General features: G+C 50.1%; 1 protein-coding gene across 4 annotated transcripts in view; it reads left to right on the top strand.

The window, feature by feature from the left end:
• CAPN3 (calpain 3) overlaps positions 1-16,980 on the top strand; it is a 50,004-nt gene that overhangs the window by 30,875 nt on the left and 2,149 nt on the right. Inside the window, exons 7-20 of one of the 4 annotated variants that reach the window (XM_061157464.1) lie at positions 1,337-1,420; positions 2,324-2,409; positions 4,550-4,627; positions 5,554-5,714; positions 7,204-7,373; positions 7,714-7,725; positions 8,383-8,591; positions 9,368-9,404; positions 11,342-11,359; positions 14,646-14,759; positions 15,729-15,806; positions 16,186-16,243; positions 16,343-16,407; positions 16,876-16,944. In XM_061157464.1, coding sequence (XP_061013447.1) covers positions 1,337-1,420; positions 2,324-2,409; positions 4,550-4,627; positions 5,554-5,714; positions 7,204-7,373; positions 7,714-7,725; positions 8,383-8,591; positions 9,368-9,404; positions 11,342-11,359; positions 14,646-14,759; positions 15,729-15,806; positions 16,186-16,243; positions 16,343-16,407; positions 16,876-16,944 — 1,239 coding nt within the window. The other 3 variants (XM_061157462.1, XM_061157461.1, XM_061157463.1) reach the window with 3 other exon arrangements.

Raw genomic sequence — 16,980 nt, 5'->3', positions numbered from 1 at the left:
GCAGTCATATTGTATGTGCCTCTTTGCAGCATGCTTCTTTTTCAGTTAGCTTTGTATACCTAATGTGCCAACAAGAATCACGTTCTTAGTGTGTCTTCTATAACACTTTTAGTGGCTGTACAATAGTCCAACATGCAGATAAATTATAATTTTTTTACCCCATAACTTATTATTGGGAATTTAAATATTTTCTTTTTCTGTTTTGGCTGTAATTTTTAAATGTTACAGTGAACATCCTATTAGATACATCTTTGTGTCCATCCAGGACAGTTTTCTTTGCACAGATAGCCAGTAGTGGAATAGCCAGGAATGCATATGTAATGCCACAAGAGTCATTTCAAGTGGTTTCCCTGGTCTAGAACTGAGAGATTCATGAACCTCCTGCCCCCTTCCCTTTCTATTCACATGGTCTGGGTCCTCTAAAGACTGAAATCTGGAAGAGGTTGAGATGCCAAAAGCCTTGGCTCCTCACATAACCCTCACTTTGAAAAGGGCTCCAGGTTACCTCTTAAAGCTGTCATATCACCAGGCAGAGTGAAGTCACAGAGATCCATTTAGGGCTCACTGGGTTTTGGTCATCCTACCCTTCTGCCAAGGATCTCCTGTGGCTGCAAATCTCAGATGGAAGAGACCTCCCTGCTCCCTGAGGCACAGTCACGTCTGAGCAGAACTTTCCTCTGGCTGCCTTGGAATTCTCTGCCTGGGTGCAGGAACTTTTAATTTCTTTCTTTTTTTAAAACTTTTGGCCACATAACATGGCACATGGGATCTTTGCTCCCCAATCAGGGATCAACCCACACCCCGTGCATTGCAGGCATGGAGTCCTAACCACTGGACCACTAAGGAAGTCTACTTTTAATCTCTTGAACATGTTCTAGGGTGGGTGGAGAAGGTGAGGGGATATAAAGATAAAAGGTTAGACCTCCATGTTTCATCTAACCCCTTTTCTCAACCCCTTTCTCTTCCAGGAATAGTCAACCCTGGGTGGGCTCAAGGAAGAGGAGCCTGACCCAAGGCAGCCTCCATCCCCCCCACTTCTTCCTTTGAAAGACCCCAAGGGATCCAGAAAGGAGGGCCAGGCATGCTCTCACTCACCTCGCGGCCCCAGCCTCCACATTGTTCTCCAGTGGTCAGGGGACCAGCTTGACAGAAACACCTTGTCTGGGCTGCATATACTTGGCTCTCTTAAAGGGCTAGTGAGGGTCTTCTCAGGGCTAGTAGGCATGCTTCCAGGGCATGGAGGAGTCCTTGTCCTCACTGGACCCAGGATGTGAACCAGTGTGAACTTTGTCTCAGGAAACAAGCCCTGATAGGCTGTCTGGTTTTCACTCCACAGACGATTGTTCCAGTTCAGTATGAGACAAGAATGGCCTGTGGGCTGGTCAAAGGCCATGCCTACTCAGTCACTGGGCTGGAGGAGGTGAGCCTGGTGGGGTATGGAGGGATAGGACTTGAGGGGCTACTTGGGGGAACCTCCTGAAGTCAGGTCTTGGCTTTCTGTGCCCCTTTGCATCTGCAGAATTTGCCTCCAATCAGGTACTCAGGCTGAGTGACGGGTTGGAGACTACTGGGACTTGTAGGTGGATCTTGCCACAAGACAGTTCTCACTTTATGTTTGTTTTTAGCGCTAAACATAGCAATTGCCCCAACATTTCCAAAGAACAAATAGAAATAACTTTGGTTTTATGAAAGTAATTTCATGGGCTCTTGTGTTTCTTGTTTTTCATGGTCACTAATGATGTCTTGCTCCCACTGGCACATCTGGTCTTAACTGGATCATGACAGAGACAGGGAGTTTGTCAGGCCCCTTGTGCACAGTTGGGCCATTGTGCCCTGGTCATATGGATGGGCAGAGAGAGGCAGTTGTCCACAGCAGCACATGCCGCAGACAGGAGAAAAGGGGCCCCTTTTTCTGATCGATCTACTTAGAGGGACATTTTCTGTCACTCTTCAGCCAGCAGGGGCATTTTTTTCTATTAATAATTCACGCAGAGACACCTAATTGCCAGCAGAGCCCTACATTATATGCCCTGCCTCCTCCACCCACTCCACTCAGATTTCTAAATGGCCAGATGTGCACTGTGAAAATCACTTCTTAGAAGATGGCAAGGTGATGGCCAAGCCTGAGTCCTGTAAGCTCGTGCTAAGGTTCTGCCATTTCACAGCAAACTTGTGATTAGTCTCCTTGACCAAGCAGGACAGCTCCCTGTATGGGATCCTCTCCCAACTCCCACCCCAGCCCTCAGGGCAAGACAGAAGACCCCCACCCTCACCCCACTTCAGAAAGGGCCCAGAGCAAGAGAGCTTTTCCTCTTTGCCCAAGGCCCTGTACAAGGGTGAGAAAGTGAAGCTGGTGCGGCTGCGGAACCCCTGGGGCCAGGTGGAGTGGAATGGCTCCTGGAGTGACAGGTGGGTGAGGGGACCCCATGAGCAGGGGACAACAGGACCTGGGACAAGGTTGGGTTGGGGACCAAACCATAAGAGTACGACAAATGCTTGGTCTAAAATCACCCTTAAAACCAATGATCCAGAGGAGAAGAGGGGGTGTGGCTCTAGGAAAGGACTGGGAACAGAAGAGGTCATGGCTCCAGGGAAGGGCTGGGACCAGAAGGGGTGTGGCTCCAGTTTAGGGCTGGAAGCAGAGCCTCGGGAACCTGGGACCCCAAGAGCTTACTGATGGCCACTGAGGGGAAAGGAAAGATCCTAGAAAGCATGGGCTGTGTCCAGGCAGGAGGGGAGTCTGGATGCAGTGGTCTGACTGGACAAGTAACTTCCTTTCTCGTAATTATCTATAAAATGGGGGAAATGTTAGCACCTACCTGGTGGGCTGTTATGAGGAGAAAATGTGATGGTGTTGTAGAGAGCTTAGCCAGTGCTAAGATTTCCTCTCCTTCACTGGCCCCAGGAAGAGATGCATAGGTCCTCTGAAAGAACTGTACTACTTATTACTGGGAGCAAGTGACTGGGAGCAGCTAAAACAGCACACAGAGGGAGGAAGCTATTGTGAAGGCTCCAGAACCTTCACAAAGCCTTTATTGTTCCACCCCAATGGCTGGCTCCTGACTGCCTCTCTGCAGGGAGAGCGGGTCCTGGAGCTCCTTTATTCCCAAGGGGGCAAAGCAGGCCTCTTTAGCTGAGAAGGACCACAACCAGGTGTGTGCCCTCAGACCCTGTGCTAATTTTAACATACCTCTCATCTCAGGGCATGGTAATTACTGGCTTGTTCAGCCATTCATTCATTTAGCAAGTATGTGTTGAGCACTTGCTGAATCCCAGGCACAATCCTAAGCACTGGGGGCATTCTGTGAATAGGCAACTTGCTGGATAGACCAATAAGGTGCTGATCCTGGTCTTCTTACTGTTCCCTCTCTTATCCGTGTGGAAATCCCAGACGGCTCACTGTGCAGTATGTGTCAGGCCCCATGCTTCTGTCTGGGGACTTAGAAATGAACAGAGATTCAGACCCTGCCCTATAGGCCTTAAGGTCTAGTGGGAAGGACAGAAAAACAGTAATCATTGAGATAAATGCTATAGTTAGGGTCACAAAGCAGGCGCCCTTCTCATAGTTTGAGGGGACAGGAAGGTAGCAAAAGGTTGCCTGGAGGGATGGCATTTGAACTGGGTTCTCTGCTCTGGAAGGGTCCCTGCTGCCCCATAAGTCTACCAGCCCACTAGTCACCCACAGGGACCCTCGCTATGTTCTCCAGTCTCAGATCTTGGGGTCCACTTTCTGCCAACTCCTCCACTTCAGAGACTGCTGACAAGTGGGACTCAGCCTCGGTCACTCCAGGAGAGTTCCCCCACCCACTGCGTCCCTCCTGCTGGTCTCAGGAATCTCCATCTCCCCTCCGGTATTCCCTGATTCCAAGCACTTCTTCAACCCCTAACCTCTCCAGAGACAATTCAGTTTAGCTTCATTCTCCTTACAAAGGTGCTTTAGTTCCTCCTTCTTTGAGAGACAGTGTGTAAAACTGCCCAGCCTTTAAAAAATACAAAACTGGGATGTTTTGTGGGGTGGCAGGAGGAAGGAAAAGTTTACCTGTTTAGTCTTTCTCTCAGTAACTCAGACAGTTACTTATTAGATGACGGGCCTGTTCTAAAAGTTTTACATGCAATATTTCATCTCTTGCTCATCACAGCACTGTAAGTAGGTGACATAATCATTTCCCTTTTGCAGTTGAGAAAACAGAAGCTGTGAGAGGTGAACTGACTTGCCCAGGGTTACAGCTAGTACTGGTATAATTAAATTGAAATCCCAATTTACCTATTTCCAGGGCCCAACTCCTAACTTGAAAGGGTGAGGAATGGTTAAAGTTTTAATCAGAGAAAAGTCAGGCCCTCATAAACCATTTTAAAACCTTGGTCTTAATCCTGAGGATGGTGGGAAGCGATTATGGGGTATCAGGTCAGATTTGCATTTTGGTGGTTCACACTGGCTGCAGTTGGGAGAGGAGCTATTTTGTTCACATTTCCCTGACACCTCCTGGCCCAGCTCATATCGGGCCTTCCCTTTCTTTTCCCTTTCATCACACCTCCAACTTCCCTCCAGCTGGAAGGACTGGAGTTATGTGGACAAGGACGAGAAGGCCCGTTTGCAGCACCAAGTCACTGAAGATGGAGAGTTCTGGTGAGTCCAGGACCCAAGAGGACTCTGAAGGGTAAAGGATGGGGTGGGCACTGAAATCTCAAACCTCCAACCCAAGAAAGTGGCCATCAGATTCCAGCCCTTGGGACATCTGAGCCCTATTCTCCAAATCCAGCCAGAGACCCGGCACGATGGAGGGTTTTGAGAGCAGCCTGAGTGTTATGGTGATGACTGGGCCCCGGACCGAGCCAGTGCGCTAGGGCTCCCGCCGTTTTGTGACACTCCACCACACGCACTGCTCCAGCCACTTGCTCCTGGCCTTGGTGGAGCTGTTTTCTGAGTGGAGGAAGCCCTATCTACTCAGCTCACCCAATGCCACTCAGATCATTTCTACTGAGCCTTCAAGTCTCAGATTAAAGGGAACTTTCTTCTGGACCCACTTGTTTTCCTCAGGATTGGGATTAATTTGTGATACTCATCACCTTTAAAATTGCTGGCTTAATTGTCTGTGCTTCCCCAACTACCCCTCTCCTGTGCCTGGTACAGTGCTTGGGCCCAGTGGAGGGGCAAACAGGACCACTGTGGAGAACTGAATTGCTGCCAAGCTCTTCCAGCAAGAACGTATGAGTTTGAGTTGTTAACGCAAGAGACACATCAGAATTGACAGTGTTGGGACTCCCCTGGCAGTCCAGTGCTTAGGACTCTGTGCTCCGGCTGCAGAGGACATAGGTTCGATCCCTGGTCAGGAACTATCCAAAAGCCACATGGCAAGGCCAAATTTTTAAAAATAAATATATAAAAATTTAAAAAAAGAACTGACACAGTGTTGACCCTAAGAAAGGAAGGACAGGGTCCTCTCTAGGACCACGACAAAGTTGCTTTGGGCTATTTCATTGTGCTGTGTTAGCCCTGCATTCTTACCTTTCCCAGACTCCCAAACAGGTCTCTCTCTTCTTCCAACCTCTCAGGATGTCCTACGATGATTTTATCTACCATTTCACAAAGCTGGAGATCTGCAACCTCACAGCTGATGCCCTGGAGTCCGACAAGCTTCAGACTTGGACAGTGTCCGTGAATGAGGGCCGCTGGGTGAGGGGCTGCTCTGCCGGAGGCTGCCGCAACTTCCCAGGTGGGAGATGCTCTGGATGGGGGAAGGGTCCAAGCAGAGCAGGTTCCAGGCAGAAAAATATTCACTAGCATCTGCTGAGTCTTTACTAACTTCCAGACATACAATCTCTTATTGAATTCTCCCCATTTTACTGAGAGGTGACTTCCCTGGTGGCTCTGTGGTAACGAATCTGCCTGCCAATGCAGGAGACGCAGGTTTGATCATTGGGTCGGGAAGATCCCCTTGAGAAGGAGATGGCAACCCACTCCAGTATTCTTGCCTGGGAAAATTCTACGGACAGAGGAGCCTGGTGGGCTATAGTCCATGACGTCACAAAGAGTCAGACATGACAGTGACCAAAGAACAACAACATTACTGAGAAGGAAACCTGCATTCTGAGTAGCTTACATTAAGGAGCTGGTAACAACTTTTCAGTTCAGTTCAGTCGCTCAGTTGTGTCCGACTCTTTGCGCCATGCCTCCCTGTCCATCACAAACTCCCGGAGTTTACCCAAACTCATGTCCATCGAGTCGGTGGTGCCATCCAGCCATCTCATCCTCTGTCGTCCAGGTTATTATGTCAGAACAGGACCATGTTCATTATGCTGAGGATTGAACTGGAGAACTGAGTTAGCAGCAGCTGCAAGAGTTTAAGCCAGAAATGATGAAAACTGAGGCCAAGTCAGAAGCAGCAGAGATGGGGGGGATGGGGCAGGTTGAGGGAAGAAAATATTGGGTGATCTGGAGAAGGAAGAATGACTTCAAGATTCTCTCATTGGGAGCCTGAGTAGATGGTGTCAATGAAACGCACAAGAGGAAAAAAATAGGTTTCTTATTTTTGACGGAGTTGGTTGTGGGCTTTTGCAGAGGAGTTTACTTTGGGACATGGGAAGTCTGAGGCATGTGTAGAATACCCAGGTGAAGAGGCATGAAAGAGAACCGGATGCACAGATAAGAATGGCACTTAGCTCTATGATAGGGACTCAGTATGTATTTCTGGAAGGAAAGAAGGATGGAAAGAAGACAGGAAGGAAAGGAGGGAAAGAAGAAAGAAGGGATGATGGCACGGAGTCAAAAGAGAGATTGAAGCTGGGATCTACAGCTCAGGAGTCAAGAGCATGTAGGGAGCGTTTAGAAAGTAGGAGTGGATAAGACAGCCTAGGGAGTGAGCAAAGAGGCCCAGGACCAAATCCCAGGGACTAGTAACACTGAGGGAGCAGGTGAGAAAAGTGAAGCCATCCGCAAAGACAGAGAAGGAAAACTCACAGAGGAGAGGAGCCACATGGCCAGTCAGCGCGGCTCCATGTGTATAAAGGTATGAGGGCTACCCGCCCCCCCCCCAACACACACACCAAATTAAACAAATGCCTGGATCCTCTTTATTTTTCATGCATATTTGAGCATGTAGATGAGGAGGCTAGAGACGAATAGGTTCCCTCCATCTCATCTCCTGTCCTTTCCTTTCTCTGAGAGGCAGATCTGAAAGTGCAATTCCTTTTGGGGGGGCACAGACACTTTCTGGACCAACCCACAGTACCGTCTGAAGCTCCTAGAGGAGGACGACGACCCTGATGATTCCGAGGTGATCTGTAGTTTCCTAGTGGCCCTGATGCAGAAGAACCGGAGGAAGGACCGGAAGCTGGGGGCTAACCTCTTCACCATCGGTTTTGCCATCTACGAGGTGTGCCATCCCTGATGAGCTTCAGACCACCTTTTCAGGGAAGAGGCTTTCAGAGGGCTTCCTGAGGGGTTCCCCAGCTTCCCCAATATCCAGTGCCCCCCCCCAACTCCTGATATTAGGCCCACTTGTGTCAGAACCTCTTTGACGTTTGTAACCAGTGGGGGAAAAACCCACCTAGGGGAGGTGGGGGTGGGGCTGGGGCTGTCCAGGTAGGTACATGGGGAGTCAGAGCCCCTCATTCGCTCTACGATTGCTAGCATGCCCTTTGGCAAGTTTCCATTCCCATTAAGACCTGAAATCCACAAAATCTGAGCACCTTCCTTTTCTGTTTCTCCCCAAGGTTCCCAAAGAGGTATAGAAGTGGAGCAGCCAGCAGTGTGTGCAGCGTTACCAGGGCCCTGTGTCCGCCTGGGGCACATCAGGGTGCCTCCTGTGGGGTCTGGGGGCAGGACTGTGATAGGAGAGGGCCTGGCCCACCTTACCTAACTCCAGAGCAGGTCCTCAGGCTATTGCATGGCCTCCTGACCCCCACCCCCACAACGTGCCCTCTTTCTTGCCCACCAGAGACCATCACACACTCATATGCTTACTCACACTCACACACAGAATCACACAGACACATTGTGAGGCTGATCACCTTCTTTGGGGGTGGAGGAATCACCTCCCTCAGACCCTGCCCACAACCCCCGACCCCGCCTCCTTGGGGTCTTTCCCCAATCCAGAGGTGTTCTGGAGCTGAACAGCAGCAATTCTGGTAAGTGACCCTGAGTGGGGGATGCCAGACTTGACCTTCACTTCTGGATCACAGCCGAAAAGGAAGAGGATGTGGGGTAGGGAGTTCCAGGGATGTTGAGCTATTCGAGGCCCTGGGAATCGGAAGCTGGTAGGTCGTGACTATGAAATGAGTGACCAGGGAGTTGGGAAGGAGTACTCCCTGGAGGAGGACTGTGAGCAGGACAGGGTGTCCCTCCCGAGGGACTGAGGTACCTTGGGCTCTTCTCTCCCTCAGATGCATGGCAACAAGCAGCACCTGCAGAAGGACTTCTTCCTGTACAACGCCTCCAAGGCCAGGAGCAGAACCTACATCAACATGCGGGAGGTGTCCGAGCGCTTCCGCCTGCCTCCCAGCGAGTACGTCATTGTGCCCTCCACCTACGAGCCCCACCAGGAGGGCGAGTTCATCCTTCGGGTCTTTTCGGAAAAGAGGAACCTCTCTGAGTAAGTCCTAGCCTGGCTTTCCCCACCTGTCCCTAAGAGCCCACATGACCCATACCAGAGACTGGTGGTGTGAGACAGCCGGACAGCTGAGACAGTGAGACAGACTCCTCCAGGAATCCTGTTGACCAGAACCTCTTCCCCTGTTCCTGAGCCACTGGGAACATCTCCCCTACATCCATCCACCCACCCATTCATCCCACAGATAGCTACTGAGCACCTGCTATGTCGCAGGCACTCTTCTAGGCACTGAGGACAGAGCAATGAATTAAACAGAAAGAAATCCCTGCCTTCATGGAATTTAACATTCTAGCATGAGACCACCATGTAATAGGAAAAGGTATATAGAGTATATTAGATTTACATAAGTGATAAGGAGGAAAAATAAAGTGGGAAGAAGGATAAGAGCAATTGAGGGGTGATTAAACTTTTAGATACGGTGACCAGGGAAGCCAGCAAGGCCACATCCTGCCCTCTTGGTCACTGGGGATGAGTTCATAGGCCCTTACCACTTTGACCTCTGTCCCTAAAAGAAGCATAAGGTCCATGAGTAGGTGGCTGGGTCATGCATCTGGGAAAACCTAGTCAAAGCCAAAAAGCCCTGTGTCTGCACTTGGCTTCAGGGAATGGCACCTGTGGTATGGGATGTTAGTCCCTGGGGTTCTCTTGAGGCCAGTCCAGACTTGGCTCCGAGAAGCCACGTGGCCTGAGCAAAAGCCCTCTGCTTCCTACTTGCACCTGGTGACACTGAGACCCCCTCATGTTTGTGTTCCTCACAGGGAAGTTGAGAATACAATCTCCGTGGATCGGCCAGTGGTGAGTGGTTTGGCTCTCACATGTGACGAGGGCCAGGGAACAGGCGGGTGATGGAGGGGTAGCAGCGGGACACAGGAGTCTGGGGCGTGCAGAGTCATTACTCTGTTATTGCAACTTCTGTGTGGCATGGCCTAAAGTCATGGGACTTGTGTCCTGGGGCCATTTAGTCAGTCTAGGGGCTGGAAGGACAGAGGAGAGTCCTAGAAGGAAAAGCAGTTTGAACAATTAGAGGGAGGGACCAAGGTCACAGGAATAAGGGGTGACAACAGCTACAGCCAGCACTGGACTTATGAGTTAGAATCTCACACAGAAAAAAGGCAGCACTACACCAGTTCTGGAGTCAGTATCAAAACCCAGGTCCTCCACCTGCCAGCCCGGTGACCTAGACAACTTATGTAACCCTTCTGACTCAGTTTCCTAATCTGCAAAATAGGAGTGATATTAATAATACATGCCTCACAGGGCTTTTGTGAGGTTTGAATCGGTGAGATCATGTACATGAAGGGTCTGGCATAGCACAGGCCTTTAAATGGCTATTGTTCATATGTTTTACATCTTCAAGGTACTTCTCACATGTGTCATCTCTCTGATGTTTGAAAGATTTCTGACATGTAATAAAGTTATTATCCCTGGTTTTCAAGTAAGGAAGCAGAGGCTCAGTGGGGTTAAGTGGTTTCTTTGAGTTCACAGAGCTTGTGAGTGGCAAGGCTGGAACTCACAACCAGATTCTCTGAGTGGAGTCAGGCTCTCTCCCCTACCCCATGCTGAGGCCTGTCCCCGGGGGTGGGAGGCCCAGGGTTAGGAGCACAGAGCTGGTGTCTGCTGGAGTCTCCATGTAGAGGAGTCTTATGACTGCCTTGGACTTTGCGCTTTGGTGAATAAATAGTCCCTTGTGCTCTGCTGGTGTGTCCTGGGCCAATAAGAGGACAGCAAATACCCCACTGAATTGTCTTCTGGGTAGTGACACTCATGGTTCTAATCCTGACCCTGTGCTAGTGGCAGATCCCCAAGGGCCTTTTGAATTATCACAGAAGTTGGTTTTAGTATTAAGTGCATTTGATGCTATCTTAATACTTACTTATCTTTCGGATGTCAGTAATCAGTGCAGTGTATTTATCAGGTGCAGCAAACTCAAAAGCTTACCTGAATTCGTATGTCACCTAACGGAGCAGAGCAGGCACATGTGGGGGTTTTGGTGTCCCTGTGTGGGTACAGTTGCCTGTAGTCCTCTTGGCTTCAGACAACTGGAGTGATGGTGACTGTGGCAATCTGGGGATGCAGAGCTGCTGCTCTCAGCTCCTCAGATGGCTGTCACGGGGTCACAGGTTCATGCCCGCTGCCAGTGAAAGTGTTAGTCACTCAGTTGTGTCTGACTGTGTGCAACTCCATAGACTCTAGCCTGCTGGGCTCCTCTGTCCATGGAATTCTCTAGGCAAGAATACTGGAGTGGGTTGCCATTTCCTTCCCCAGGGGATCTTCCTGATCCAGGGATTAAACCTAGGTATCCTGCATTGCAGGTGGACTCTATCGTCTGAGCCGCCAGGGAAGCCCTGACCTTCCAATTTTAATGAAAAACCAAAAACTCTATAAATCAAATAAAATTCATTTTCAGGCCAGTTTAGGTGAGTCACTTTTTGGGTGTTTTAGTAACCAACTTCATTAAAAAATACAGAACATCTGCCAGAAGCTCCCCTTCCTTGGCCACGACCAATAGCAGAGTGGACTATAAAAGCATAGCTGTATCAGCCGCCGGTGTCTGGGCCTGGAGAATTCTCTTCTCCCTTTACCCTCCAGGCCCGTTCGGCTCCACATGACCCAGATTTCTGAACTTCACCCGACACTGAGGACCAGGTTCACAGGGAAGCCAAAAGCCACTGGGTTTTCTGGGAACTTGCTTTTCACTTATATTGCATTTATTATTTTCTTTTCTTGTGCAGAAAAAGAAAAAAACCAAGGTGGGTGTAACAGGGTGAGTGGGCAGACAGCACGTGGTGTGAGTGTGTAAGAGTGAGCATGCGTGCACTGGACCTGCCTCCTCTCCCCAGCCCTCCTCCTCCTTCCCTGAGCTCCTCTGGCAGCTATGGGTGCAGAGCATTGATAGCTTACACTTGCTGAGTGGAGGCTATGAGCCAGTCACTCTTGTAGGTGCTTTCCATGGATTCTCTCCATCCTTACAACAACTCTGTGAGGTTGGTACATGCAGACCTCAGAGGTATTGTGGTTCAGTTCCAGAACACTGCAAAAAAGCAAGTATCAGAATAAACCAAGTCACAGGACGTTTTTGGTTTTCCAGTGCATCTGAAAGTTATGTCTGCACTATACTGTAGTCTATTAAGTGTGCAATAGCATTAAAACTAAAAAAAAGGTACATACCTTAATTAAAAATACTTTATTTCTAAAAAATGCTGATCATCATCTGAGCCTTCAGCAAGTTGTAGTAGTAACATCAAAGAATACTGACTGCAGATCACCAGAAGATAGTAATGAAAAAGTTTGAAATATCATAAGAATTACCAAAATGTTGACACAGAGACACAAAGTGCACAGTCCTGTTCAGAAAATGGCACCAATAAGACTTACTCCAGATGGAATTGCCGCAAACCTTCAATTTGTAAAAAATGCAGCATCTGCGAAGCATGATAAAGCAAGGGATGCCTGTACTATGATTACCTTCATTTTCAGAGGAAGGAAAGGTAGAGACAGATGGACCAACATGCCCAAGACCACACAGCCAGTGGCAGAGTCACCCTGGAACCAGGAGGTCTGGCTCCGCAGTCTGTGCTCTGAACCACACACTTTGCTGCCTGCTTAGAAGAGAGAGGGAGGGTGGCCAACCAGTGAAAATGGGCCTGACATGGGGGTCCCGCAAAAACCCACAGGAGAACCTCTTCTTTCTCAGAAGTGGGTGTGACTAAGCTAAGCTTAGACTTGATTCTTGCGGGAATGGCAACGGGCCCTGGTTCTCGGGGAGCAGTGACAGAGTTGTGTGAGGATTTCCATGGCAGCAGGGGAGGGCCTTGTCTTCCGACACCAGTGCCTGCTCTGCAGACAGGACAGCTCCTTCTTCCTCCTGTTTTCCCTGCCTGCTCCCCACTCCTTTTTCCTTAGCCGTCTGGGGAAGGGGGTGGCAGAGGACACCCAGAGGGGCTGTCACTGCCAGGGCTATCATCTCAGGTGAAGTAGGTTGCCAACTCCCTCCTAGATGGTGACCTCTCTCTCTGAACTAAGCCCCTCGAAGTCATGGGCCCTGATGGACTCTGCTTGCTGTGCATGTCCAGATGGGAAGGGGGAAGAGGGGAAGAGAAGTTTCACGTGCATGGCCCCAGAGGAGCTGCTCAACTTAACTGGTTTCAGGGGGAAAGATAAGGAGAGCTACCTGGGGAGCTTGCCCTCCTGGGTGTCCTGGTTAAGACCACTCTGCTGCAGGGACATCATCACTAAAGCTAACCATACATGCTAAGAGTATCTCTGGGGCCTCAGAGGAAAGCTTTTATGTGTAATTTTGGAACTTGAGATTACAATCAACCCCATCCTTGCTCCTTTCACCTCATAACTTCCCCCATGGTCTTCAGGGCAGTAATGTCTACAATAATGTTACCCCTTTTACAACTTTGGTTTGGCCACTCAGAGTGCCATCGAGAAATGACTGACCTTTGGGCATCCTCACGCCAGTGGAGCAATAGCCATAGGACATCAGAAAACGTTTGGTGTTAGTGTTCATGACAGTGTCTGGAAGGATCCATCATAGGGGTCCTCCGAGCATTGGTGCTGGTGCAGACCAGAGCTGACATTCACCAAGCACCAACTGCATATTAAGGCCCTGCAAAGGGGGTAAAATATACATTGTGTTCGGTTACAACAGTGTTTACAAGGTAGGTGCTGTCAGGATCCCTCTTTTATAGATGAGGATAAAGATTCAGAAGTCCTTGTCTGAGGACACACAACTAATGAGTGGGGAAACTTGAACTGGAAACTATATTTGCTCTGAACCCGTGATTCTCGCCCTCAGCTCTCCTGTGCCAGACCTTTACACTCCACGGCCTGTGTGGCCCAGACCCACACTCGGGCCCCAAGTTGTGTGCCTGGTGGGGGTGCCCCATGGCCACACTCCCCGCCTCAGACTGCTAGCCACACTTGCTCTGAGATTCCCTACAGGTATCAGTTACTTGAACAAGACCCCTTGCTTGGAAAGCAGAGCAAGCCAAGGTATTTGGGGCCTGCTGGGAGCCAAAGCTGGGGAAGCGCTCTCCATGGGTCTGTCCATTGGTGCTGCCCTAGAGGAACAGTATGGAAAGGCAAACGGGAACTCAAGAGCGCTCAGGAACTCTTATGCACTGAGGGACTTTGATTGCCCCTTGTTCTCTGCACCACTGACAGGAGCCTTGCCTTCCTCCTCCGGCTTTCTCCATGGGATGTATACCCCAACCAGTGCCACCACAGCATGGCAGCCGCTCTCCACCCTTTCACATTCTCCTCACTTGCACGAGCATGTCTGGCAAATACCCCTTCTATTTGGGCAGCATCTTAAATGCTTTCCCAGTACAATCATACATTCAGTATCTTGTGTGATCCCCACAAGAGCCCCATGAAAAGGGCAAAGCAGGTTTTATCACCCCCATTAATGGACGAGTAAACCGAGGCCAGAGGATATTTTTCATGGGAGGGGCACGGCTGGGACTCCAGTCAAGTATTCTGACCCCACTCAGTGACCATGTAGATAGTCAGTTCTTCTCTCAATGTGTCCTCTGCCAAGTCCTAGAGGTTCCTTGAGGAAGCCTCAGTAGCTGCCATGGTGATGTGGGGGTGCCAAGGGAAAAGAGCTCTGCCCTCTTCATTAAGCAGAGAAGCTCTGTTTTTAGAGCTTCTGGGGAAATTTAATTTGAACGAGGTTTCCGTTTGAAAAAAAAAAAAATCTACACAATACTTGAAAATCACTGCACTATACCATGCTGCTTTTAGGATTCTCAGCATTGTCTCATGTACTAACTACCATGTTTAATCCTCATAACTCTACAAGGAGGTAAGAAACTTAGGTCCAGAGAGACCGAGCATCTTTCCCCAAGTCACACAGCTTGTTAGTTGCAGAGATGGAGCTTGAACAGAGGTTCAAGAAGACCCAGCTCTGCTCTTCCTCCCCTTACTGGACAAAGCTGCTCCAGGAGAGAGGTTGCCTCATGTGCCCACTCAGCCAGTAATCCTTGTTTCCTTCCTGCCCCCTCCCCTTTCCCCTCTTCTCTCCAGCCCATCATCTTCGTTTCAGACAGAGCAAACAGCAATAAGGAGCTGGGTGTGGACCAGGAAACAGAGGAGGGCAAAGACAAAGCAAGCCCTGATAAGGAAGCGAAATCCCCACAGGTTTCTGAGCATGTGCATGAGTGGGGTGGCCTGTACACAGCCAAGGCCTATGTTCAAGGAGTGCATGGGGGTTGGAGGGGCCATAGGGGTGGGGTGTCCCTTTAACATCTAGAGGTTTAGGTTTGTCCCACTGACATTTTCCCTCATCAAATTCTCCTAAAACTTGGGGTGTTGCTTAGATGAATGTCTTGGGATTGGCTGCCACGCCAAGCTGGTCCTGGGAAGGACAGGCTGAGCTTCCCTGCTGAAGCCCATCCAGCCAGGAGGATGAGAGAAGAGGGATGCAAAGCCTGTGACAGACACAGCTTGAGACAGAACAGCTTGTTTCCTGGTGTCATTAACAACGGGGAAGATAAAGAACAGTAGTGGGAAGGGGGGTGACACCGGAAGCGGAGTCCTCTAGAGCTCAGGGGACAGTGTTAGATTGGAGTGAGGACAGGGGGTCATATAAAGCATATAGGAGGTGAGACTGACAGGCCAGATTCCAGATAAACCCAGGGACATCTCATCCTGTGGTGCCCATGCAGCAGCGTGGGGAGGGGAGGAGGGTCCTCTGAGGATTTGGCCTTGATGGCAGAAACGGCTGGAGGTATCAGATTGGCCTGGCCCGCTTCGTCCTGCTGGGGCTGGTTTGGTTGGGACGGTCAGGCTGTAAAAGGAGGAGAGGGCTCTAGCTGGTGGGGATGGGGGAAGAGGACCAAGGGGGCTGTCTACGTGTCTGCACAGCTGATACACCTCCTCTGGCGAGGCTGGGGAGGTATGGAGTGAAGGGTCGTTGGGACCTAGATGATTCTCACTCCAGATCAGTAGGTTCAACCAAGAAAGAAGAGCATCAACTCTGTACCCAGTTCCTGCTGCCACCTACGGCTGGTTTAGTCACCCTGGCTCCTTCAGCCCAGAAGGAACTTTCCTCTCAGGTTTGTCCATCTCCTGGTCCCCGCCAAGCAGTTTTCCTTTGTGCCTCCACAGCCAGAGCCCAGCAACACTGACCAGGAAAGTGAGGAACAGCGGCAGTTCCGGAATATTTTCAGGCAGATAGCAGGCGACGTGAGTACCTCCAACTCTGACTCACTCGGACATCCTCTCCTTGATGAATTGCTCAATTTGCCAGTTATTTCATGATCGTTCAGTGGAGGTCATTTTGGTTTTTGGTGGAAACGGGGTATATGAGTGTAGCACAGAAATCCACAAGTGAAGTCCTTTGAGTTCTAGACCAACACACCCACTGGGTGGCTCTGAGCTGCCCACTGCTTTCTAGACAGCTGAAGGTACAGTGTCTTCATCAGAAAAGCCCCAGCTTCTCCATGACAGAACAGCCCCGTCATGGACTATACAAGCATGGACGGCCGGGATTTGATTTGCAAAGACTATGCTCCATCAGCTGCTGCACTCTTGAACCATGACTTTCTTCCCCTTTCCTCCTCAGGACATGGAGATCTGTGCAGATGAGCTCAAGAACGTCCTTAACAGAGTTGTGAACAAACGTGAGCAGCTTAATTCTGCAGGGGCAGGTGGGCAGTGGGGGTGGTTGTGTGTGTCCATCTATCTGAAGGCAGCTCCTCACTCTTCTCCATACCTCTCAGATAAGGACCTGAAGACACAAGGCTTCACGCTGGAGTCCTGCCGTAGCATGATCGCTCTCATGGATGTATCCTTCCTGCCACCCTTTCCCAGCCCTGTCGGCAGCCCCTATGTAGTCTTCTGGGGCTAGGGCAACAGTGAAGGGGGCCCAGTCAAGCAGAGGGGCCCAAATTCATGCTCAAGCAAAGATTTAAGGAGGCCCTGCGCTAAACTTCCTGGCTGCTGGTCTTTAAGGAGCTGTTGGAGGAAGCACAGTTGGGAGAACACTGGCCCCTGCTCTCAATCTCAGGCCTGAGATTCTGAGGCCCTACCCAAAAAGAGTGGTCCTTGGAGAAACGTTTCCTGGGTTCTAGAGCAGGCACTGATTCTGACTAGGGAAGCATGGAGGGGGGTGTTAAACACTAGGTCAGGGCAAGGGTGGATATCCTGGGCAAAGCCCTCCTATTGAGGACCTCCCTTGCACAGCCCCCCAGAAGGTCTGCTCCCAAGACAGGATTTTGCTATGTGCCCTGTAGCCCTGACCTCCTTCCTCCAGACAGATGGCTCTGGGAGACTGAACCTGCAAGAGTTTCATCACCTCTGGAAGAAGATTAAGACGTGGCAGGTGGGATGAGAGAAAGAGGGTGGGAGTGAGGAAGGG

This window comes from Dama dama, chromosome 12, assembly GCF_033118175.1.
Source record: "Dama dama isolate Ldn47 chromosome 12, ASM3311817v1, whole genome shotgun sequence".
Classification (NCBI taxonomy): domain Eukaryota; kingdom Metazoa; phylum Chordata; class Mammalia; order Artiodactyla; family Cervidae; genus Dama; species Dama dama.
This window is presented reverse-complemented; position numbering and strand designations above follow the sequence as displayed.